At 28.8% G+C, this 25,319-nt stretch overlaps 4 protein-coding genes across 4 annotated transcripts; 2 read left to right on the top strand and 2 right to left on the bottom strand.

Annotated features, from left to right (window-relative positions):
• Nucleotides 1–3,325: 3,325 nt before the first annotated feature.
• Nucleotides 3,326–8,871, top strand: LOC131672077 (protein MMS22-like). Its single transcript, XM_058949018.1, has 20 exons — nt 3,326–3,445; nt 3,511–3,719; nt 3,807–3,947; nt 4,021–4,174; nt 4,243–4,425; nt 4,484–4,597; nt 4,667–4,867; nt 4,981–5,243; nt 5,307–5,407; nt 5,481–5,656; nt 5,747–5,908; nt 5,972–6,206; nt 6,278–6,500; nt 6,569–6,671; nt 6,740–6,931; nt 7,033–7,206; nt 7,282–7,641; nt 7,721–7,923; nt 8,477–8,665; nt 8,746–8,871. Exons 1-20 carry the CDS (start codon nt 3,443–3,445, stop codon nt 8,774–8,776), a joined length of 3,417 nt encoding a protein of 1,138 aa, XP_058805001.1. The 5' UTR covers nt 3,326–3,442; the 3' UTR covers nt 8,777–8,871.
• LOC131672078 (high mobility group protein 20A-like) lies at nt 8,812–10,821 on the bottom strand. Its single transcript, XM_058949020.1, has 7 exons — nt 10,460–10,821; nt 10,205–10,379; nt 9,982–10,096; nt 9,727–9,912; nt 9,541–9,619; nt 9,252–9,467; nt 8,812–9,134 (listed from the first exon to the last, which is right to left on the bottom strand). Exons 1-7 carry the CDS (start codon nt 10,542–10,544, stop codon nt 8,995–8,997), a joined length of 996 nt encoding a protein of 331 aa, XP_058805003.1. The 5' UTR covers nt 10,545–10,821; the 3' UTR covers nt 8,812–8,994.
• A 395-nt stretch (nt 10,822–11,216) lies between these two features.
• Nucleotides 11,217–22,460, top strand: LOC131672063 (serine/threonine-protein kinase ATR-like). The gene is made up of 41 exons (XM_058949003.1): nt 11,217–11,324; nt 11,525–11,634; nt 11,717–11,928; nt 11,993–12,172; nt 12,239–12,396; nt 12,467–12,616; nt 12,680–12,875; nt 12,952–13,070; nt 13,148–13,719; nt 13,791–13,955; nt 14,031–14,510; nt 14,595–14,772; nt 14,853–15,098; nt 15,194–15,310; nt 15,386–15,508; nt 15,580–15,827; nt 15,918–16,139; nt 16,219–16,390; nt 16,470–16,596; nt 16,664–16,788; nt 16,867–17,027; nt 17,107–17,267; nt 17,352–17,545; nt 17,661–17,745; nt 17,839–17,984; nt 18,066–18,182; nt 18,248–18,387; nt 18,445–18,669; nt 18,748–19,005; nt 19,073–19,298; nt 19,388–19,575; nt 19,660–19,841; nt 20,100–20,272; nt 20,342–20,485; nt 20,564–20,721; nt 20,814–21,045; nt 21,113–21,251; nt 21,368–21,482; nt 21,593–21,746; nt 21,823–22,059; nt 22,246–22,460. The coding sequence occupies exons 2-41, from the start codon at nt 11,588–11,590 to the stop codon at nt 22,426–22,428; spliced, it is 7,455 nt and encodes a 2,484-aa protein (XP_058804986.1). The 5' UTR covers nt 11,217–11,324; nt 11,525–11,587; the 3' UTR covers nt 22,429–22,460.
• A 201-nt stretch (nt 22,461–22,661) lies between these two features.
• Nucleotides 22,662–24,733, bottom strand: LOC131672065 (actin-like protein 6B). Its single transcript, XM_058949004.1, has 5 exons — nt 24,594–24,733; nt 23,930–24,273; nt 23,522–23,851; nt 22,991–23,440; nt 22,662–22,890 (listed from the first exon to the last, which is right to left on the bottom strand). The coding sequence occupies exons 2-5, from the start codon at nt 24,251–24,253 to the stop codon at nt 22,675–22,677; spliced, it is 1,320 nt and encodes a 439-aa protein (XP_058804987.1). The 5' UTR covers nt 24,254–24,273; nt 24,594–24,733; the 3' UTR covers nt 22,662–22,674.
• Between the last annotated feature and the right edge of the window lie 586 nt (nt 24,734–25,319).

The following is a 25,319-nucleotide window of genomic DNA, read 5'->3' as shown; positions in this document are numbered from 1 at the left end:
TTAATTGAACCTATTACAGATACCGAGAATTGAATGTAGATTGTTTAATCGAATTTGTATAATTGAAATATGAAATCTAGTCTTCATTCAATTTGATTAGTGTGTTAAGTATTGTCCACTGCCGAGGACGTTAGGATTCTGAGGGTTAAAAAAGTTCGATGTCAAAATTAAAGGTAAATAAAACGGCCTGCTCATTCCATTTATAAGGAAAAACTTACGTATCCAGTTGACAACTAAAAAGGCCTTATAAACTTTAAATTGTATTAATACTATAATGTTTCCATTTATAATAATGAAAATAATGTATCCATTATTTCACATTATTAATGATAGGTCATAATTAACTGTACAAAAGATCAGCCGTATTCCCATTTATTTACAGACCAAATAATCGTGGCTCGTATGTCGGTTCTTTCTTTCGGCGAAAGCTCTACCAATGAACTTCCCCTATCTTTATTCTCATTGGTTGGGGGGCGGAGCGTCTACTTCTATGCCTGTAACTTTGTGATAATACAACGTACTTGTAATAGTAGTATACATTATAGGTATTCATTTTGTTTCATTATCAGTAGAATGAAAGACATCTTGCTCTTTTTAAATTGTTATTAATTAAATTATAAATTACTCTTGATTAAATAATTTGCTTAATTTGCACATTACGTATTGAGTAGACATATAGCAAAATAATTTATCAAATTATTTTAGTAACAAGAATTTTTAAATGATTTTCATTATACTGTTACTGTTTATTTAAAAAACTAAAAATAAAATTGTATTTGAAAAATAATTTTATATTATTCAAAATGCTCATTGCACGTTTTGTACTCGCAAAAAATAAAAATTTGAGAGTAACATTCCCTAGTTTTTTATAAATAATTTTTTATTTATTTCAGAAAGTACAATAACTACAGATATAGGTATCAAAGATGCCAACTGCATTATTACAGAGTAGAGTATATAAAAACATAAGTATGCGTACGCCTACTGAATAAGATTTGCTTATCATCATTTTTTTATGTATATATAAGAACGACGTATAATAATAAACATCAATAACGGTAGCGTTTGGCATGTTTTAGTTTGCTTAATTAGCACATATATCGGGGTGATTACACAGGAAAAATATGCGTAATTAAAAATTATAAAACCTGCGTAATTAACTTTTAATACATTCGATGTAGACACAAATATAATTACAACTGGAGGGAAAGAGAAGGGATTTGAAAAAGAGTTTGGCGTGAGAGAGGGAAAAGAAGTCAGTCTTATAGAAGGCTATAGGGTAACATGCAAGATACTTTATTTTTTTTATCAGTTAATTCACAAACCAATAAATATGAGGTGATAACTTTATGTGATTACATTTTCCGTGGCAATACTCACCTAGCTGATATGTCACGTGACTCCAACTTGATTAAAAAATGAATTTGAAATAAATTATATTTTCTATTGGTAACGTGAAATAGTCCGTTAATCAATTGAAATAAAAATCAATTGGGGAAGTAAATAAATGGAATGACTTTAGTTTAAAAAAAATGCAAACTATCCATTTAACCTTTTATGAATATTATAAGAAGACACGAAAGAGCTTCAGTTAAAAGTGTATGTCTTTCGATCGGCTAAGATCGTTCTGTTCGTCGTATATAACTATACTTAGAAATCATGGTAGAGAAGATATCCCTACGCCCTCTCCTCGTTTTGGTTGTAGTCTCTCTCTTTCTTTTTTTATTCTGTATTCCTTTTCCATTTCCATCAGTTGAAATTTTTTCCACCTTTCCATATCCTCGCACATGTTGAAACTAAATATGTTCGGTATTTGAGACAAAAATATCTAAGGTCATTTTTATTGGAATAGTTGTAAAATTGCAGATCGGCGGAAGGAAATTTGTAAACTGTCAAATTTACAAGAGTGGGTTAATAAGCATTATATCGAGACTTTTGTAATGTGATTTTAGCCTTATAAATGTACAATCATTTATAAATAATTAATGTAATTGTTACAATAAAAATAATTATTACAATAATTGTAACATTATTATTGTTATAATTAGTGTAAAAGTTAATATTATTCAATAATAATTATTTTCTAAATGGAAAGTGTAATCATTAAGCGAGCTAAAAAGTTTTGTTTTAAATAAAAATTCAAATCTGTCAATCGATTTATAACTCGTAATTCATATACTACGTCAATTAAACTACACATTCTTTTTATGTGACTTATTAGCAAGTGAATTGTTTGGATGAAAAAACAAATTTTTTGAACTCTATTACGTTTAGATACGACATCTAAAATGATATATTAGAACTTAAAAAAGTATAAATATTGCTACCACTTCCAGAAGATTTTATGACAAGTTGTAAATGCACTGCTTGCATAAGCGAAAAATTTTGTTGTGAATTTTTTTGGTATGAAATATAAAGTTTAATGTTGTTCATTTTGTACATGTGCCAAAGATAAAAAAAATAGAAACAAATGAAATTAATTTATCAGTCAATATAAGTTATTTAAATGAATATTATTATATCGTTGATATAATTGTTAAAAATTGAATAAAATATAACATAAAAAATTTCTGTATAATAGGATCTACCAATACGCGTACTAGATCAATCATTGAAACATGGAAAAAGTCTAACTGTAACGAAAAACCTGCACTGAAGTTTCACTATACCAATAGTAAATAATAGAGTATCCAATTTATAAGTATCCAAGAATAAGTCGCTTTTACAGTTATAAAAAATATTGACTAGGCCAAAAGTTATTAACACTCAAAGTTGGTAAAACGTCAAATTTTGGACCTTGAAAAATTTATAACTTTTGAAATATGCATCTTACGAATAAGTTACAAGAGACATTTTCGCCTTAAAATAAGTCACATTTTCTGAAGAAAATTTGTCCAGCACGAATAAACGATGATTTTATAAATTGTTTAAACAATTGCACTTTAAACAATATTCTATGCGTTTTTCGAAAAACTGACTTGTGTATTTGATTTCTCAAGGGGCTCAAAATACATAAGAATAATCGGTTTTCAGTTTTGGTAAACTTATTGCATACAGGATGGTACTCAGCTTCCAGACTAATTGACTTGACAATCAGCTCGAACCGTGAAAAAATATATATTTACCGTTCAGACTGAAGTAAAATAATAATTTAAACTAGATTTACACTCATTCGATCACACATATTCTGCGCATATTTAGTGCGTCGCTTGCGACATCAAATCAGCTGATTTTTTCACGTGGCGCGAAACCGGTATACACACGCGCACGCGCAACGAGAGTTAATGGACTGATGGACAAGTGTGGAATTGAAATATCAGAGTAGTTTGGTTATTACCTATCGGTTAGGAATAGGTTTTTTACAACGACCGTAAAACAATTCTCAATATAAATAAATGCAGGCGAATCACATAGATAAATAATATTTTGCTCGAAAATTGAAATGGTAACTAAATACATCATGATAATTATTGTTTTGATAAAAATTGTTTTTATATCTTAATTTTCTAGGAGAATTTTGATCCAACTTTCAATTGTACTGGCAAAGTTAATATAAATAATTGGTATATCAATGATTCAAGCTTTTATAAGAAGAAAGATTTAGATATAGTTCTGAATAACAATAAATCATGTAGCAATGGAATTTTTAGTATTTTTAATTATGAAACAACTGGCATCAGTATTCTGTTAAAGCTTCAACATTTTAGTAGATGTTTAGAGTTAGTATATAAATTAATATCATAATTTTCTTAAAAAAAATAGCTTATTCATTAAAGGTTTAATTTTTCTACTTTTTCTTCATATAGTTCTAGATTAAAACAATTTGAAAGATATGAAAAATTAAATACTATTAATGAAACATTTGAATGTCATCAAACAGTTAGCTTCTATTTATTAAGAAAATCAACATGTGAGTTTGTTTATTACCTACGTAATTATTTGAAATGGTAAGTTTTGTAATATGAATGAACTTTTCACAATTCTGAAACTACTTTAAATGTTAATTATTTCATTTATCAGTTTAAAGTCAGAGAATTTTGCACTTAAAGACATAAGTAGTGATGCAGAAAGTGATTTTGATGATTTAGTTGATACAATCATTAAATTTCTCAATAGACTAAAAAACATACCAACATCAACTTTTCTTTATGTTTCATCAACTTCTGGAAATTCAGTATGTGAAATATTTAAATAAAATATTCAATGTTTTTTTTTAATTGTAAAAATAAATGTTTTCTCTAGTCTAAGCACCCAGAATATCATCTATATCACCTTCATTTGGATTTACGCTGGTTATTAATCACACTTCTTTATGTAAAAAATGATCAATGGGATCATTTGAATGAAATTACTGATGATTTGAAAAATTGTATATACGACATTATTGCAGATTTAATATATATAAATATGAATATATTTGAAAGTGTAAGTATTTGATTTAATATAAAAATTAATTTTTCATCAATTTTAATACACTTCACAGATTCCTATTGTGGAACTACAAACAAAAACACCATACAGCTGTACTTGTATGAGAGAATTATGGTTGATACTACAACTATTATTAGACGAATTAAGCAAAAAGAATGTATCTAAGGTATGTTTATGTAATTTCACTATATGATCAAATAGAAAATAATGATAATATGAAATAAAATATTTTTAGTGTTTTTGGAATTATTTTAATTCTGCTTTGAATATGTTGTTTTTTAATAACTCTATGGAAGAGATGCCTCATATAAAACAATATGGAAATTTCTCAGATTGCAAGAATCCAGAATTATTCTGTATATGGTTAACATACCATTTAACATTATTGTATGGGTATGATACAAATGGCAATTATTTGAACAGACCATCAAATCGAGTAAATATTTTTAATGTTAAAAAAATCTTTTATTATCTTTGTTATATGTTATGAATTTATTAATGAATTTATAACAATGAATAAATATTCACCTAAATACTATAACAATTTAGTATGAAGAAATCCAGATGATATTGAGTAAAGAGCAAGTAGATAAAATTTTGAAAGCATATGTCATAAAAGGTGGTAAAGAAGGTGAACGAGATGAAATTGATGAGGAACTTTGTGTCATGATACCTTTATTACAACTTTTATCTATCAATTGGGGGCAATCAGATTTTCAATTATTTGCATTATTATGGGATTGTTTTCATAAGAGATTAGATAAACCATTTTTATTACAGACTCGTGGACCATGGCTAACGTCATCAGAAAAGTAAGGAAATAATTTTGCTATATTTAAAAATTGACTTGATTTACATTAATGTACAAATTTTAGAAAAACTCCTATGGACATTTTGAACAGTGTTAAAGATAGATTGAAAAATAACAATGAAGCAAGCCAAGAATCTAGCTTTAGCTTATTTTTACATTTATTAGGTGAAAGTATTTGGATGTCTCTTACTTTTTAATTTGATTGTGTACTATAAATAATATTTTAATATTTTTACAGGAATGTTTTTAAAAAAAAATTATAGTCGTACAGAATCGAAAATATGGCATCAAATTAAAGGACGAATTTTTATGAAAATCACGCGAAAAAAATTAGAAGAAAGCACAGAATGTGGCCTTTATAATTTTGTTTCTTTATGTCTAACATTAGCTGTTACTGCTGATACGTGTGATGCGGTAAATATGATCAGAAATCACCATAATCTCTGGTATATTGCAAAGAAAATATTGATAAATTAGTTATAATTAGTTCAATTATTGTTACAGACTATATCTATGTTAAAAGTTACTCCAGATGTCCATAAATGGACTGATGCTGACAGTGCTAAAAAATGTTGTTTGTTATGGAAAAGTCAACTTGCTATGTTATTGTTATACCATGAAAAAAAGATACCGCTGAAAGAAATAGCAACCTATTTTACAAAAACGGTGAGCAATTGTTGATCATTATGTACAGTAGTGAACATTTCTTAATTTGTTTCGATTATTTAGGCTGATACACTATGTTGTATTAATGAAGAAAATTCTCGATCAATGATGGTATGGTACATCGATGTTTTAAGAATAATTTTAACACAAAACAATAACTTTGAATGTGATGAGCATGAACTTTTGAGTGGTTGGATTGATAGAATCCTTAGCGACACTGCCCCAAATAGAGTTGGAGTTTTAATTAGTACTCTGTTGAAAGTTTTTCTGAAATGTGTACAAAATCGTGATTTTATAGGTATTATCATTATCAGTGTTTTTGCCAAATTCTGTTGATTTTATTTATTTTACAATTAATAATCTTTATAGGAAATCTATTAATGAGGAACGCTATACTCCAACACGCCTCTGGTCGGGTTCGCACAATGATTACAGTTAATGATTTAAGTAATAATCTTTACGAGAACCTAACAAAATTGGGGGTTGCACTTACAATAGAAGCTTGCAAAGATAATGTTACACTTAAATATGGACATTCAGCGGCAAAACTTTTTGTGCATTATACAACATGTCCTATTTTAAATGATATGAGGTATCTCTTTAATCAATAAACTTTGTTATAACTTTTTTTTTTAATATAACCAATTGTAATTTTTTTAGAGTACCTAAATTATATTTGAATATACTTCTACAAAATGATTTGGCTATAGAATTTTTAAAAAAAGAAAAAGAAATTAAAGATTTTGATCTTCTTTGTATTCAGGTGAACTCTTTAAACATGATTGTAACAAAATTACCTCATTTTATAACAAACTATACATTCAATTTCAGTTATGGATAAAAACAAATATTTTAACTAAAGAAGACAATGAGGACTATTTCTGTTTCAAAAATTATGTTGCCAACATACCAGTAATAAAAGAAATTATGAGTACAGATAGAGATTACTATGAGTTTTTGCAAAGTAATGAACCTTTAGCTAAATTTTTACTTATTGTTTCAAAAAAACGCAAGACATTTCAGGTATACTTATATTTACTTCGAATTTTTTATTTGTATAAATCAATAATTTTTTTTAGGTATTATATACAACATGAAAGAAATAATTTTATGGTATATTTTAGACTGAACAAGAGCAAATGACTTTTGATAATAAATGCAAGTCATTTCTTTTTGGCATTGAAAAGTGGGCTGTTCAACTTATAAATAACGAAAATAAAGATTCTAAACTATCAACTTGGATCTATCAGTGTATTGGATTAATTACAAAAACTTGGTCTCAAATTTTATACTCAAAGGTTTAGTATAATTTGTTAAAATTTGGTTAAACAATATATTTTCAGACGCAAATAAATAATGTAAAATTTTTTTAGAATGCATCAAATATGCTAAAAACACTCATTACTAAAATAGCTCTACCTCTAGATCAGGAAAGTTTGTCATGCCGTATTCATTTAAGCCAGAAAATATTCTCCATGATCATTTTAGGCTTTGAAAATTTAAATATCAACGTTGACATATCTTTACAAAATTTAATAAGAGAACTCTTTGAAAGATATTTATCATTTTTAGTTATACCAACTGATAGCAATGAACGCTCTTTTAAATTGGCAGATCAATTGTCAATGTGTTTCTTTGCTAAACCTGATTTTACAAAGTCAATTTTTTTTATTTTGGCGAAAAATTTGATAACTTTACCACAAGACCAAACCACACATTCAGCTTGTTATCTGGTAAGATTTTGAAATTTTAAATAAATCATTTAGACTGACTGAGAGGTATATAGTTTTTCAATCGTAATTATTTTCACAGGTAATGCATTTACTAATAAATTTAATCAAAGCCGGTAAAACATACTCTATAGAAATATTGGATTCAATAATATTAGAGTGTGTACCAAATATTCTGAGTTGTTATTGCCGTGTACACGACTCGCATCCTCATAAAAAACATACTATGGATTTTTTGCGGGAAATCACAACAAGTCCTTACTATCAAGAAAATGTGTCATTGAGGTTTGTTCTAGTAACATTGATTAACCTTTAGAGGGTCGAGGTTTTGAAAAATTTGTAAATTGCTTTTTTTTGTAAAATATGGTCAAAGATCCGTAAGTTAGGATCAAACTAAATTGGGATGTTAGCAGGTCAGACTTTTTACGCTTAGAAGCGCTTCCCGGTCCGGTACGGTAAGGTCAAATATTAAAATTTTCAAACTTTCAAAATAACATTCAATTGCACAATTTTTTTCATTTTTAGTTTCATTTAGGTTTCATCTAATCAAATAATTTCATTTTGTAAAATTATTTTTTTTAGGAATGACTGAGCACTTATCAATATATTTTACAATATTAATTTAATAATTTATCTAATTAAAATCACTGCTAGGTTAATTCCATACTTATCACCTTAAAAAAGATTTACCATAAATAATTGATTAATTATTATTTGTACAATATAAATAAATTTGATTTTTTTACGTCTCTATAAATTTACCGACTCTCTAAAGGTTTAATTATTTGGTTATGATACATCTTCTTGGTGGATCAATAATATATTTCTTTATTTTTAGAGAAAAGTTGAAGGACTTAACGTGGAATGTATTTAAAAAAACTACCATACCGCAATCAAAAGCAAGTTTTAACTTATTAAGTTTTACTTTCAAGATAGATAAAGAACTTTATAAGTACTTGTACACTAAAATGGAAACATTAGTTTGTGGATGTGAAAAAAATCAATTTTCAAATGCTGCTACTTTGAGGTAAAAAAATAACGAAATAACTTAATAAGGCATTTAGTTTTAATTCTCTTATAAACTTCAAAACATTTTATATTTTATAGATTTCTACTCAACAGTGTAAAGAAGATATAAAAAGTGAAATAGTAAAGCGGATTCGTTGAAACTTACAATTATAGCATTTATTATGTATATATTCACATGTCATACTAAATGTTTCTATAAAATTTTTTATATTTAATATTTTATTACTTATTCTAACGAGTGACAAGTTATTTAATTGAGCTAACTTACTTCCGCTGCCGAGATCGTTGATTTTTTGTTGGGACTGTACAAGTGTTTGTAAGCGAGTGTCATTTAATAAGTTCGACGCGCGTAATAGCAGTTCGGACAGCATTTTTTAATGCTGGCTCGACGTGATTGTTACTTATGAGGTAGTCCAGTCTATCTATGTATGAATCTACATTTTCAGAAGTAGCTCCGTCATGCGCATCTATATTCAGATGATGCAATATATTAATAAATGATCACTGACATAAATAATATAGTAATGCTAAAGTTTTCTACTTTAAATCTTATTTATAATATTGTTATTTAATGCAAATTGTACCTGTTAGAGGCATATTTGAAAAACAAGAGACTAGTTGCACTCGAAGTTTATCTAGATATTGTTGTAGAGTTGCAGTTGATGTCTTATAATAATTTGTATCAGTTTCTAACTGAGTAACAGCTGCATGTAAACTGTCAACATGCCGTTGTAAAACAGCATTTTGAGATTCATAATCTGTTGTTGATTTCCGTAACTGTCGTAATTCTGCCTCACAAGCTAAAATAAATTTAAATTATAGTAATGCAGTAATAAATGTACATTATTTTTTGAAATAGAAATGTTGTGTTACTTTTATTATGCTCCAAAAACTCTTCTGTAAATATTGGAATTTCTACAGTTCCATCATCATTCTTTATTTGATTTGGCACCTTTGATGCAATAAACAGATTTCAATAATGGATGAGAAAGATAATTAATTGTAAAAAGATATTTAATTCTAAAAGATAATTAATTGTAATATTTTAAGAATTATTACATTATTTGTAGCAGGTGGAGCTTCTGATGTAGTAGAGTTATCAGCTTCGTTTTTTTCTTTTTTTACTTTCTTATCTTTTTTAGCAGCTTGTTTCTCAACAAATGCTTTGTAAGCATCAGTCTTTTTATATTCTTCAAATTCTTTGCTATATCTTTCCTTATCTTGCTCTGCTGCATCCAAATATTGCTGAAATAATGATACTATAAATAAATTTGGAAGATACTTTCAAATTAAACTAAAAATAACCAATTATACCTGCTTTTGATCTGTAGGTAGTACATTCCATTCAGCAGCTAATTGTTTAGTTATTTCCGAAAATGGCATTGTAGGATTTTCAGTTCTAACTTTTTCTCGGCGGTCATTTAAAAATCTTTACAAATTCAAAATTTCATTAAACAGTTTTTTCAATTGAAGTAGCTAAATTAAATATTCTTAAAAATGTATAGAGATGGTAGATATATATTATGCATTATTTTACCTGAAATATCCTGTAAGAGGTTGCTTGGGTGCTTTAGAATCTCGTAAAATTTTTTTTCGTTTTTTTGCTTTATTTGTTGTATTCGAATTGGGTATAACTGCTCCTTTTTTAGGTGTAGTATTTTCTGGATTGTTCTCAACTGTTTTCTCTTCTTTAACTGTTGATGTTTTGTTACCTGCAATTTTTAGTTAAATTTTTGCTATGAAAATAAGCTTTATTTACTTTTATTTATAAGCATAAGAAAGTTTATTTTACAAGAAAGATCTTCTGCTTCTCCGTTCACGTTTGAAGTTGATGGTCCAGCAATATTGTCAAGTATACTATCTATGCTTCCGTTCATTTTGATAAAATAGTAAGTAGGATTGTTGAGAAGTTATTCAAACGTTTTCTTCTTTTGTCAATAAAAAGCACAATTTATGTATTGTAAAACAAATCAAAGTTAAAAGAAATAATTAATAATATACTGCTGTTAAAATTAATATAAAATATTGTATTGCTAAAATTTTCAAGATCAATAAATAATTAGTTGTTTATCAATACTGAGTCTTTACGTCTTACTTTTTTATAAAATACTGAATACAATTTTTAAGGTTAGACTTGACTGATGTACACCAAGTGAAAACAAGTCTGGTCTATAATGCTATAATTCTAGTTAAACTACTGTTGAATTTGTGCGGTGGTTGATTCCCACGTTCCAGTTTTCCCATTCTTTCTTATTTGATTATTTGTTATTTGAAATCAACATTACTAACAATAATGTTTACTTAATAATTAATAAAATATCGAAGTTATTCAAATCCATCATTATCAGAATACATAGATACTCATAATTTAAGGCTAAATTATTATAAAATTCAATTTTATTGAAATTATTAAAATTTTATGGATTTTGATTGGTTCACGGAATGAATAGTTTCAATTTCCTAGCCCGCATGTCTTATGCCTACACTATACCGCATGTGCAATGTATGTATGTGTACATACATACACATGCACCTCTGAAATAGCGCGGTAAAGACCTAAATGTATCTAAGTAGCAATAACGAATATTTCATACTTGTAGCTGCTACTATATAACGATGGCATTAATTATTTGATTTATAGTATTATTATTGGAATAGTAAGTGGTCGATCTAGAAAGTTAACAAAATATGTCAATGTATTTTTCTCTAATTTTTGTAACTATAAGGCTGTAAGCAATGTATGTAAACATATACAAGTAGTACATATACAAACAAAGCAAATAGTAGAATTTTTAATTTAGTGTATAAGTTAACGATTTGTATAAACAAAAATTTATCGTATGCTATACTTTTTCAGCAAGCAATGTGGAATACAACCAAATTAATTTTTTAATGGGTGATTTTTGACATGTGAGAAAATATGGAGTCAGATGAGTCCTCTCAACAAACAAATGATTCAAATGACAAGTTTGTATTGATATTTGTGTATTTTCAAATCCTCATACATTTCAAATTTGCACATCATATATATTTAAAATTTATAATTTAGTACGTTGTGCAATCGACAAGTATGGAGTTTTATGAATACAACAATCATAACTTTATTATCAAACATTGGTGGTAGCAAGTCAACAATAGCTGAGGATACCAGTTTTTATGCACTTTTTGATTTATTGTTAAGTAAAAAGAATGAGTTAGATATTCTAGCCCCACGTATAATAAATAATTTTGTATCTAAAAATGTACAGCAAAGTTATACAGGTATTATCAATTATGTCTTTTATACAAAAAAGTATTTAATTCACAACTAATGATTTTTATGTAGCTTTCACAACATGGCTTTTTGGAGTAATGGTTTACTTAACAAATCTTCTTATTAACAATACAAATAATACTTTGTTGAAAAAAGCAATTGAAGTACAAGTATTGATGGTTAGATTTTTATCTCGTTTGAATGTAGAAATTCATGAGAAAATAACTTCTGAATATTTAGATATACTTGGTGGTAAGAAAGAAAAATATTTCTTCTAATTTGTATTAAGCAATTAAATTTATGTACTAAATTTTGCAGAGTTGATGCTCTTTAATGATGAAACAAAGGATACAAAAGAAATAAAGCTAATTAAATTTCAAGCTGATCAAAATGCCTTAGATTATTTGAATTTAACACCATTAACAGTTATTGTTGAGCATGAGGATATTGTACTATTTCAGGATTCAATTTTAAAGGTAGTTGTACGAGTAAAAATAATTTTATTGTACATTTTAATTAAAATGTGTAATAAAAAAAATTTTTCAGATTATAATTGAGACTGATGTGTCAGTCTGGCCACAGAAAAGACTAAAAAAAGAAGTTTTTGATATTTTAGTTTACTCTCAGCCTAAAACAAAAATAACTGCATTAAAAGTTGGTGTTGAAATGTTCAATTCCTATTTACTAAATGATAATGTAAGTTTTATACATATATAAATAATTATTTCTATATCTTAAAATCATTTGTAATAATTTTAGGATATACAAAAAATAATGCTTTATGCAACTGAAATTGTTAAGTCATTATTTGAGTGGAAAAGAAAAGGATTGATCCTCCTTGGAGCATTGCAAGAAAATTCTTCAATTTTTGAACAACTAGTAACATTTGTTGATGATCCAACATATATCAATTTCTACTTTGAAATATTTGCTACTTTGGCGAATCATACTTTAAGTAATAATTCAGATTTAATCTAAAAATGATTTACAGTTCATCAAACTTTATTGCAGCTTATATTTTTTATTTATAGGATCTGATAAGCTTGAAACAGAAATATGTAACAAAATTGAATATCATATGAATCAATTTTCATGCTCAGATGTAAATACTGAAGTTAACAAATTCTTCAGTTATTTTGATAAAGCTATTGTAAAATTTAATTATTATGAATTCTTATGACTTTATTTAGATTTATGTTAAATTATATTTTCTATGGCAATTTGTAGGACTTCAAGAAGATTATAACAAGTTTTATTATGTACGAGTTTGAAAGTCAAAGATTTGATGATCCTTCAATTGATTTGTCCCAAATAAGTAAAGTATGGGCTACTCTAAAGAAGTTCATGTCTAGAAATTTAGAAATGGAAAAGTATAAAGAAACTCTTAAGCTTCTTCAATTAGCTAATTGGATAGATTTTCGATTTTCCCATAAAAATATTACAGTGAATTTATTAGATACTGATGTAAGAAGTATACAGTCTGCATTTTTAAAAGGTTTGGATTCTAATAATTATCGACAGAACAAATTAATTTTCGAGTGTTTTTCTCAATTAATTTCTCTAAGAGAAATCAACAAAGATCAAATTCAAAGCATATTAATGTTGCCATGGCTTGATATTAGCCTGATACCACCTGGAGTAACAAAAACTCACCTCGCAAATGCAAAGTCATTAGATTTTGCAACAAAAGTTAAATGTGTGAATTCTTTGAGCAGATATGGTAAAGGAAAACAACGTATAGAAATATTAAACATGTGTTTATCTAGTTGTGAAATTGAATTAGGAGTTTCTAGTGTTTTGTAAGAAATTTTACTCATCATAATATAATTACTAAATAACTATTTCTTTACAATCTTTTTTTTTAATTTAGAAATTGTTCAATGTTGCTATTGGATAATACTGTTAATTTCAATGATATTGTGGAACAAATTTTAATACCCGCATATAATACACAAAAAGTTGGTTTTCATGACGTTCTTTCTAATATCCTTGGTCAGTTGGCTTGCATTATTTCAGGAGATGGAATAATAACTAGGTAATCTTTGAAGAAACCATAACTTTTTAAATTAAACTCTTTCACCTAGATTTTATATATATGTTATTTTATCAGAGATTCAACAGATTTTGAATTATGGAAGGTAGTCTGCAAATGTTGTGACAATCTTCAAACTCAAAAAGGCTCTCCTAGTAAAATTTCTTTAAAGCATGAAGCTTTGATGCTTCCCTTTTTTGAATTATTAAATTCTGCATCAAATAAAGTGCGGCTTAATATGTCAAAGAATCTACTTAGATTTTCAAATCACGTTAAATGCTTTAATAGTAATTCATTAGCACGAAAATGGATATTGTATGTTGAAGATGATAATGATGAAATTAGAAAAAATTTTAGTGATGCAATTGGGTTGATTTTGACTAATCGTATCGATTCTTCATTGCCAAATAAGTTGTTTCAAGATGATATACCACCATCATTAACAGAATTTATTAATATAATTATGAATAAACTTATTACTGTACTGAATGAAATATTGACGAATTATAATCAGTCACTCCACCAAAGTCTACTGATGACTGCTAAAAATGCAGCTTGGTAAGAATGTTGCTAACAAGTGAAAAATACGACGTTAGAAAATAATTAATTACTAACAAATTTTGAATTAAAAATATTTTTCAGTATACAATCAAATCTGACCGAAAGAAGAGCCTTAAATATTTTTATATTAACTATTGTACATGTAAAATCGTCACCACTGGCTATTGCATTAGCTACTGATGCATTCGGGGAAGTCGCAATTTATCATAAAGTTTCTGCAAAAATGATGTATACTCGTTATAAAAAAGACTTTATGAGAGTAAGCTGTTTTCAAATAATTTTAGTGTTATATATTATCAAAATTGTAATTAATTATGATTATGATTATATTTTTATTAGTTAATGATGACAATAGCTGTGCACAACAGAATAAATTATGACTATAATATGTCAACCACAATACACAGAGTTGCAAAGTGTTTAGGATTTCAAGGATCTCGACAATTATTGCGTAGAGATGGGCATCATGCCGTTAGTTTTCTATTACCTCAAATAATTAAATTTCGCAAAGCTATCACCTTGTTTCACGATATCGCTGAATTAACTAATTCGGCTGAGAAAGACATGTTTAAGGCTTATTTTAAGGTTTGCTCAGTTATCAAATAAAACTAAAAATCGTAATTGTCAAACACATTGATGCATTTTTTCAATATTTAACTTTTGTATTGTCTATTTTTCAGCACATATGCTGTCAAGTTTTTTTATTTGAAAACATTGAAGATGGTGTTCAAATCTTTAAACTAGTTTCCGACATCACTGAGACTAGTATACCTGTTATGACGGCACATGAATTTTCTGTAATAAAATTACTAAATCAAATTGAATGTCAAATTTGTCGATATGATTTTATCTTCATAATTTAATTATTACAGTTTATAGTTACTGAAATGATGTTGCACTTTCATTCTCAAAAGGAAAAAGTTTTGAAGCATTTGGAGTTTCTATCAAAATATGATAGTCAACAAAATCCCAATTTTAAAACGCAAGACGGAATGGTGAGAATAATTTAAAAAATAAAACGTAATAAAAAAATTGTCTAACTATAAATAATATTATTTAATCAAAGGTGCAATATTTGAATGTAATTTTGCACGCCATACTAGTCCATATTGACCAAAATTTGAATCCTAATAATGAAGAAATTATACAACAATATGCATTAGCATCACTTGCTGAAATAATTCGCTTCATGGGACCGAATTACATCACTCAGTATAGATACAAAATTTTGGCAACTTTGAGAACAGCTCTTACCTTTACCAGGCCTGGTTTCAGAAAATTAGCTTGTGATGCGTGGGATGCATTTATTCGAAAGTAAATTCGTTTGCAAGAATTTGCAACCAACTTTTTAGTGTTCAATAGAATAATTGCAAAAAATTTCTAACGTAATATTTTCATTTCCAGCACAACCTTTAAAGAACTAGGACCATTATTAGCTACAATATGTATGTCATTGGTTCCACTGTTTGAAACTTACGCCAAAGAAACTAATTCAATACTTGATTATCTTCTCATTAAAAATAAAGATGCTTTGAAAGAGCATTTATCCGATTTATTTTTTATCAACGATTTGAAAATATCACCTAATATTTCGACTCGAGTGATCAGTCACATGAAACAAATTAGGTAAGATTTTTCAGCATTCTTTAGATTTCGATATTTGTCTACAAAATAATAGAATCATAATAAAGTCAATATTGTATAGACCAATATCTATCGAGGAAAACTTGAGATTGTGGATACAACGAATAGTGCACGAAACGGACGAAGTACGGTTGAAAGCCCTACTGTATTTACAACAGTATCTTTCAAAAAATCGAGATGGAATTAACGTGCTCATATTATCTGATGTCAACGTTCACCCACTCATTGTAGAAGTAATTTTTGTGTTACTTGATTTTTGTATTGAAGATAATACTGTTTATGTTTATAAAATTTTAATTTGAATTTTTTAAGTTACTAGATAGACTTATGGCGGGATGCCAAGATAAAGACGACGCTATACGTATAGCAAGCGGCGACTGTATTGGAGAACTAGGTGCAATAGAGCCAAGCTTATTGCCTAGAAGAATTATTTCTCGAGGTAAAGTTATAAGATTACTGTTATAGGTATATTGCAGTGGTTATTAAAATTGTTATTACTTTATTAGGAGATACCAAGTTTATTCCCGATATAAACCACGAATTTGCTTATGCGCTATTCTGTGAACTCGTCAAAGATTATCAATCGCAAAAAAGCACTCAAAGCATGGATTGTTTTTCATTAGCCATACAAGTATGTATTAGCATGAAAAGGTGTTCAACGTGTTGTTTTATTTATAATTAAATTCGTTATTTCATTACGGGTAAATAGGAAATATTAAAAGCGTACGGTATATCTCCTGGAGGTAGAAACTGCAAGATATGGAATGAATTACCTTCGAAAATCAAACACATGATCTTTCCTCTACTCTCGTCTCATTACCGAAATATGACTGTAGATAATGAAATTCCGATTTCAAGTCCAATCTATGGGTTTGTTTATTTCAAGTTTTTTATTCTATTACAAGTTACATGTTTATTAATTTCATAACACGCTCTTTATTTCTCATAGTTCTGAATTAGGTTCTTCGTTTGAAATGTGGGCTGCCAATTGGATAATTACTATGATAAGAGGAATAAAAGATCCTGTGATCAGCTGTGTTTTAAACGCCTGTCGTCCAGCTTTTAAACGAAACGTTAAATTAATAACTTTTTGTATTCCTTATCTCGTTTGTATGTTTGAACTAATTTGTACTTTATGTGAGTTAATATCTCAAACGATTCCAAGCGATATTATCATTATATTTTTCTTTATAGCATACATAGTAATAAATGGATCGTTGACCGATATTCGAAAATTGACCGCAGAAATGTTAGCTGTAATAGCAATCCAAGAAAGATCTCAAATTGATCGTGAACTTTCGCGTTATCGACCATTACGTGTCACATTTGATGTACAATCAAATAGTGAAAGAGTTTCTGATGAAGCTAGACGAGTTCGTTGTTTACAGGTGAAATTGATATTATTTAACTTTTTTCTATTAAAAAGCTATTAATATTCTCAACGGATTTATGTAGATTAGTTAGTCATTCAAAATAATTTCACTAAGAAAAATATTTTTACAGATCATTTTTTCTACGTTTGATCATTTGCAACGATGGTTAAGAGAAAAGCGGAAATCGCAAGATGAAGCTTACAAAAAAATTGAAAGTAAATATTTCTTTATTTCATCTGATTCTAATTGAAACTGTTAAGAACTATGAATAGTATGAAAAATATTAAACAAATGTGTTTCACTTGCAGAATTTTGTGATGGTTTCCCAAAATTACTATTAGCCGAAGGTTGTTATCAATCCTACGAATATCATAGGGCACTCATATATCTAGAAGAACATATGACTGTTAGCAAAAAGGGATTATCGGAATCAAGAGAAGCAGGTTTATTAGCCGTAATAAATGATTTTTTATATTATGGAGTAATGTTTATATATATTGTTGTTTTTATTCATTTCCAATGATAAATGTTTTAGAAAATTTATACGCAATTAGAGGAACCTGATGGAGTTTCTGGTATTTTAATTAGTCAAGATCAATCACCTACACTTCAACAATTAGTATTAGCCCACGAAGTTAACGGTCAATTCCAGGTAATTCTCAGTCTAAAATAACAATCATAGTTAGTATCATCCAAACAATGAGAAAACCTGTACAGGATGCTGCTACTTGTTACGAGAAATTGCTGCAAAACGCGGGTCGAAATCCTAAGTATTTACACGGAATGATTCAGTGTCATCTTGGCTTAAATCAACCATTTACAGCATTAAATTTAACTAAAGGAGTATCGGATAATAGGTAAGATTATATAAAACGTTTAGTTAATCAAATTTAACAACAATCAAAATTTTTTAGACCGGAGTTGGAAACTCTTATATGTGATTCAGAGCCGTTTTGGCAGCTTGCTCATTTCGGTAAAATTGAAAGTGACTCAAAGAAAAATATCAAATTTAATTTACTTCAAGATTTAAAAAACCGTATAAAGCCTAATATACTATCTATAAAAAAGAAGTTAGTTTCACTATTGACAGCATCCTCTCGTCCAGGTGCATACGAACAAAGTTATTCGTACATTATTAAGTAAATTTCTTTTAATAAATAAAATCATATAATGCAAAGTCACTTATATTCGCCAATTAATTTTTCACATTCTTTTAGACTACACGTTGTGAATGAATTTGAAAAAGCGTGTTCTCTGATGCTGGAGGATTCTGAAAATTTGCCGATGATATTTGATGAATGGGAAAAACGGGACAAACTGATAAACGCTTCGCGAGGTGCCGAATTCATCTGTGGAATGCGAACAGCTATATTGGATTTGGCTGTGCAATTACAAGTGAATTCGAAACCAGAAAAAATTATCATCAAAGAAGAAATTGGGAAGCTATGGCTGAAAAGCGCGAAAAATGCTAGAAAGTAAGATACTTGATTATGTTGGTTTCTATATGAGTCAATTGATATTTTTTAATTAACTTATTTTCAGGGCTGGATTATATCAACAAGCATACATGTACATTTTATATGCTACAGACTTTTGCGCTCCACAAGAACTTTGCATTGAACAAGCCAAACTGTACTGGCAAAAAGGCTCGCATGAAGAAGCTCTTATTACTTTGAAACGATGTTTAGCGACGTATTTCAAATCATCTGCAGAGTACAAGAAGATGCCTCCTCTTACTGTTACGACCGAAAGAGAACAGTGTGCAAAGGTCTATTTCCTAATTTTAGTACAGAAAATGCGCGCGCACACACTTCGTTATAATTTCAAGCTATGATGTTTATCCAATTATTTCATTAGGCTAAGCTGCTATGGGCGAAATACAATGATGAAACGTTGAATGTCGATGCCAATGGAAATATGACAAATTATAAAGAGGCATTTGAAGTATGGAGGCTCTGGGAGAAAAGTTGTCTTGCTATTGCTCGTTATTACGAGTCAGTAATAGACAAAATGAGCGACGAAGAGCGTATGTCATCGAGTGGTCGGTTAGTTGATTTTTGTATATTATTCTTTGTAGCTTAATATAATATAAATACTTTCTCAAAATACGAATATTTTTGTCATTTCAGAGAACTACAAACGCATATAATCAATTATTATGGAAAATCTTTGACGTGCGGTTGTAAATATGTTCATCAGTCACTACCAAGAATGATAACAGTTTGGCTGAATTATGCCTCTCGGGCTAGGACACACTCTGCTTCGGATAATGGCATTGCAAAAACTTTGGGTCAAATGACAAAAATTGTTGGTAAGCCAAAAATAACTACTTATTTTTACAACGACTTTTTAAAAATATAATTCAAATTGACATTCAAGTATAATTTACTTTTTCAAAAAGATGTTCCACATCATACATCCACTTAATCGATTATTAAGATATTATAATTATTAACATTTTATAATTAACAATATAATCAATACTTATATTTTATTATATTCAACGACGCTTGATAATTATTCTCCTCTTATTTATTAAAGTTATTATATTTTAATTTTACTTTCGCAGAAGTGTATATAGAAAAAGTACCTCTTTTTATGTGGTTGACAGCATTTAGTCAACTTGTATCAAGAATTTGCCATCCAAATCGTGAAGTTCAAAATACACTCTTTACGATTATTGTTAAATTGATAAGATCATATCCTCAACATTGCCTGTGGATGATGGCCTCAGTATTCAACGTAATTTTTCATTTTATTTATATTTTTCATCTTTATATTGAACCATCGGTTGAATAATTTTTTATTTAGTCTTCATATTCAGCACGACAAAAATGTTGCAAAGAAATTCTTAACAGAGATGCACTTAAAACAACGGAAATGATAAAATTAATTCATTGTTTTCATAAATTTTGGGAAAGACTTATAGAATTGTCAAACAAACACATTCCTGAGGTAAGTTAATTTTTTTTAGTTACAAAATGATATCGTCAAAATTTCGATTATAATAATCACAGAAATTATTCACTTTAGGGACTGCAAACAACAACCGTCAATGTACTTTCAAAATCGTTGCCTCGTCTATTAGCTGATTCAGATTTCGGACCGATCATGATTCCAACATCAAAGTTTAGACAGCTTCACTTACCGATGAAAGGCGCAAATATGGATCAACATAATCCATTTGCCCCGTAATATCTGAATGTTTCTTTTTCACTTTAGAGTTAGAGTAAAATATTCAATCAATTAAAATTTAAATTAAATTATGTTTATTTCTTTTCAGTAACTGGGTGAGCATAATTGGTATTGAGGAACAGGTAGCAGTGATGCCGTCCCTTCAACGTCCACGTCGAATTGCCTTGCGAGGTTCTGATGGCAACTGTTACTTGTTCATGTGTAAACCGAAAGACGATTTACGAAGAGACTTTCGATTGATGGAATTCAACGATATCGTCAACAAGTATCTTCAAAAGGATCCGGAATCTCGTCGGCGTCGTTTATACATACGTACTTACGTAAGTTTTCTATTTTGCGAAAGATTGAAGTTTAAAAATTAACATAAAATTTCACTAATTGCTGCAGAGTGTGGTTCCATTAAACGAAGAGTGCGGTTTGATAGAATGGGTGCCAAATTTGATGGGATATAGGGTCATAATCATGAATACGTACAAAGAACGAAATATGGCAACCGGTATGAAACAAGTGAAAGCTTGGACATGCGGTGAGCACTTGACTTATTCCTAAATAAAATTATTTAGGATAATATAATTATTAAGATAACTTATTTCTAATATAAATAAAAGTATCTTTCAATATAAAAATACGCTTAATTTATAGCATTGAAAGATCCATTAGAAAAAAAACGACAAGTATTTTTACAAAAACTTTTGCCATGTCATCCACCTATATTTGGCGATTGGTTCCACTACGCCTTTCCGGACCCGTATGGATGGTAAACATTTGTTATAATTTGAAAAGTAACCATGCGATCAGTGAAATTTAATAAAACTTACAAGAAGGATCTATGTGATACTCAAGTAAATTTTCAATTATTATTTTCAGGTATGAAGCGCGAACTGCTTACATTAGAACTACAGCTGTTATGTCAATGGTCGGCTACATCCTAGGTCTGGGTGATCGTCACGGAGAGAACATTTTGATTGACTCCAAGTGTGGAGATTGTGTTCACGTTGATTTCAATTGCCTTTTTAACAGAGTAATTAATATTTTTTCTTCATCAAAAAATACCATAATAATCTACATAAATATTGATTTAAATACTTAATTTAAAGGGCGAAACTTTAGAATGGCCCGAGCGTGTACCCTTCCGTTTAACTCATAATATGGTAGAAGCTATGGGACCCCTGAAATATGAAGGACCTTTTCGACAATCTTGCCGCACTACGATGAAAGTTTTACGAGAACAAGCCAGCACACTTATAAGTGTGTTGAAGCCATTTGTTTATGATCCTCTTGTTAGCTGGAACAGGAATCCACTTAGCGATGCTGGTGAAAAAACTAATGAAAAGGTAAATTTAATTTTAAGCCAAAGTTACGATAAATTAATGTACCATAAAAGAAATTGTCGCTATTCATTGAAATTTTCATCAGTTTGAAATCAATGATTTATTAAAATAAGAATTCAAATATGTATGTGAAAAATGCAAATATAAGTAATCAAAATAACAATTTGAATAATTATATTTCCTTTTTAGGCTGTTGAACATATTAAAAGTATAGAAGATAGACTTAAAGGTATGGTAGGAACACGAGGGAAAAGATTGGAAGCTCTCACGCTGTACTTGAGTGTAGAAGGTCAAGTGAATCATCTGATTTTAGATGCTATTAATATTGATAATCTGTGTCAAATGTATGTTGGTTGGGGGGCATATTTGTGAAACATAGAGATAATTTTTTTGTACAGCCGTTTTTTACTCTTTTTTTAATTATTTTTGTATAAATACGAATTAATATTTTAAAGGATTACCATTTGTTAAAAAAGCGTTGTATTTGATGTTTAAAAATCGAATTCGATTGACAATAAAATAATTATACACTTAAAAGTATAAGTTCAGTCATAATCTACAAAATTCACCTCACGTTGTATCAATAAATGTATTCCACAATATGTAAATTATACAAATTCACGGACACTTTCTTTCCACTTGGCTTTTTCCACTTTCTTCATACTCTTGACTTGATATCCACATTTGTTGAAAAGTTCCAATTGAAGCTAGAATAGATCCGCCAATCCATGCTCCAAATCTACGCTCGGCACATCCATTAGCACTTATCAATTTGAGTCTCATACTGGACGGTATCCTCATAGACAAATCTCGATTGAGTCGTTCAGGGAATCCCTGTAAAATATTAATTAAAAATTAATATTTATTTATGTAAGAGAATATAGATTGTCTATTCCAAGATAAATTTTTATATTAAAAATCCATTGATCATTACCTGAATAAATGAATTTCCTCCAGTAACAACAACACTGCCATATAATGCTGGTCTAACATCCACATCACACATACCAACACTAGTTGTGACAATATGACCTACTCCAAGCATTGTATTTCCGACCATGCCTCCACGCATTTGAACTACGCTAGGGTCAAACAAAGCTTCAGGAATACGAAATCTTTCACAACCAAAATCTTGTCTATATCCTGTTGGAAATTCATAAGGTACTGCAGGAATAGTTGAAACCACTTTTTCATCGTATGGCGTTTCAGAAACTTGAAGAGTTGTGGCTTGAAAATCTTGTATGAGCTTTTTGACCATATAATTGTGCCATGACTTTGTTACTTCTGGGAGATTTTTCTTTTTTACCCATCTAGGTTTGTCATGATCCTTTACTACTTCTTTACTTCCAATCATGTATGCTGGTGAAAGATCAATCTCATTTTCCTGGAAAAATAAAAAATATATTGTACATACATTGAACTAGTAGGTAATTTGAATTCATTGTTTATATATTACTGAACTTACCTGTAAAAATTGTCGACACTGCATAGAAATGTAATCTCCTCCTAAAGGAGATTTTACAATAGCTTGTGTTAGAACAAATCCATCCTGTACAGGAATAGCTGAGGTATGCGTTGCACCACTGTCGACAACAATACCAGTTGCTCTTCCGTTAGCAAAAGCTGCTAAGACAGCATTTTTTACAAGAAAGTAAGCTGGAACATTATATTTTTCAAACATGAGTTCCGTCAGTTTTTCTCTCTTACTTCTAATATTCCAAGGTGATTCAGAAAATAATACTGGATGATATTCAGCATCAGATTGAATGATTTTTGAATACGTATAATCTAAAACCTTGTAAATATTTTCAAAAAGAAGTTATTTTATTTATAATTTATATTATGTAGTTAGAAAAAAATATAAAAAATTTACTTTTTCAAAATGATCCCAATCTTCAATCATACCATCTTTCATGTAACTAACAACTTCCATTCCTTTTCGAGGTACATGTAAAATAGTTGTATCAATGTAGTATTTTGGAATACTTTGGGTAATATTATTATCAGGCTTCTTATCATCAACTTCCATAGGTTCTGCTTTAGTTGCATTGCTATTTGCATCTTCTCCTACACCTACAACAGCTGGGATTTCAGCTTTTGGTGTATCTTCTTGAGCGTAACCAACTCTCAGAGAATAGTGACCCAAATCAAAGACAAGGGCACCTATCTCATCTCCACCATATATCATATTTGACATGATGACAGTTATTAGTAAATCTGGAACAACGTTATTTATATTATCTATTAATCATAATAAATAACATGTTTGGTAAGTAAATTTTCAAGTGATTAATAATTTTTTACAGTGAATATGTTATATCGAAACTTATTACTTAAAATTCACGCATTAATACTTATTAAAATATGTATGTGTAAACGCATAGTGCGTATCAAAAGCGAAAATATTTATTGTTATAAGACTCTTTTATTTGTCTCCAACTAACGTATCGTTCAAAGGTTAATATTTATTATGAGAACTCGCGGATTAAAGTAATTTAAAATGATTTGAAGAAATAGGAGTGAATTTAAAAACTTACATTGCAATTAGTAGAAAAATATTGAATTATTTTGTAAAGAGCTAACTAACTCCAAGCATAAACATCACTATTTCAACTAAAAGACGCGGAGAATATAACCTACAATGATCTCTACTGCCGCCGGGCGGCGCGGTGGTTTAGATTTTTGTGGCAACTGCGCACACTTAGTGTGCAAGTAATGCTCGAGTATTTTCGCTATTCATTGAAATTTTATATTCGTCAAATTACTAACGCAAAGTCTGTGTATATATATATATTAACAAATTTTTCACGTAAAGAATTTTTTTTAACCTAAGTCTACATTTTTACTATTATTACAAACAGTAGTTGTTTAAATGTCTTATACCGTAACAATTTTTATATAACTGTAAATTTTATAATTATTGTTCGTAAAAATTTCTATACAAAAAGTAATAATTGAATATTTGTAATATATAACATACAGTTCGGTTTATTTTTCTTTCCAATAAATACAGTATTATATACTTATAATTATAAATAACCAATTTTATATTTTTAACATAATTTTTTAAGTAAGTTTTGCCCTTTTTAAAAGTGGTTATTGATGTCCATATAATTAGTATCTTCGTTTTTATGCTGTATAAGTAAGTTATCTTTGCGGAGGAACTCATACACATAATTTCCTCATCGAATGGCTTAGTCAATTGATATTTTGTTCGAATAACAATTCAACTTGCAGAGACGAAATAATGTTGAATAAATATA

The sequence above is a fragment of the Phymastichus coffea genome, unplaced genomic scaffold, assembly GCF_024137745.1.
Source record: "Phymastichus coffea isolate CEN01 unplaced genomic scaffold, Cenicafe_Pcof_1.1 PCOF00142, whole genome shotgun sequence".
NCBI classification, from domain to species: Eukaryota; Metazoa; Arthropoda; class Insecta; order Hymenoptera; family Eulophidae; genus Phymastichus; species Phymastichus coffea.
This window is presented reverse-complemented; position numbering and strand designations above follow the sequence as displayed.

What these genes read in the sequence shown, in the direction of transcription:
- LOC131672065 (XM_058949004.1), bottom strand. Translation starts at nt 24,253, where the DNA reads ATGTCAAATATGATATATGGTGGAGATGAGATAGGTGCCCTTGTCTTT. An exon ending in ATTGGGATCATTTTGAAAAA is followed by an intron (nt 23,852 to 23,929) that starts GTAAATTTTTTA and finishes AATATTTACAAG; the next exon opens with GTTTTAGATTATACGTATTC. An exon ending in AGTGTCGACAATTTTTACAG is followed by an intron (nt 23,441 to 23,521) that starts GTAAGTTCAGTA and finishes TTATTTTTCCAG; the next exon opens with GAAAATGAGATTGATCTTTC.
- LOC131672063 (XM_058949003.1), top strand. Translation starts at nt 11,588, where the DNA reads ATGGAGTCAGATGAGTCCTCTCAACAAACAAATGATTCAAATGACAA. An exon ending in ACAAATGATTCAAATGACAA is followed by an intron (nt 11,635 to 11,716) that starts GTTTGTATTGAT and finishes TTTATAATTTAG; the next exon opens with TACGTTGTGCAATCGACAAG. An exon ending in GTTTTTCATTAGCCATACAA is followed by an intron (nt 16,789 to 16,866) that starts GTATGTATTAGC and finishes ACGGGTAAATAG; the next exon opens with GAAATATTAAAAGCGTACGG.
- LOC131672078 (XM_058949020.1), bottom strand. Translation starts at nt 10,544, where the DNA reads ATGAACGGAAGCATAGATAGTATACTTGACAATATTGCTGGACCATCA. An exon ending in CCTCTTACAGGATATTTCAG is followed by an intron (nt 10,097 to 10,204) that starts GTAAAATAATGC and finishes GAATTTGTAAAG; the next exon opens with ATTTTTAAATGACCGCCGAG. An exon ending in CTCCACCTGCTACAAATAAT is followed by an intron (nt 9,620 to 9,726) that starts GTAATAATTCTT and finishes ATTGCATCAAAG; the next exon opens with GTGCCAAATCAAATAAAGAA.
- LOC131672077 (XM_058949018.1), top strand. An exon ending in CATCAACTTCTGGAAATTCA is followed by an intron (nt 4,175 to 4,242) that starts GTATGTGAAATA and finishes TGTTTTCTCTAG; the next exon opens with TCTAAGCACCCAGAATATCA. An exon ending in TTGATCTTCTTTGTATTCAG is followed by an intron (nt 6,672 to 6,739) that starts GTGAACTCTTTA and finishes ATTCAATTTCAG; the next exon opens with TTATGGATAAAAACAAATAT.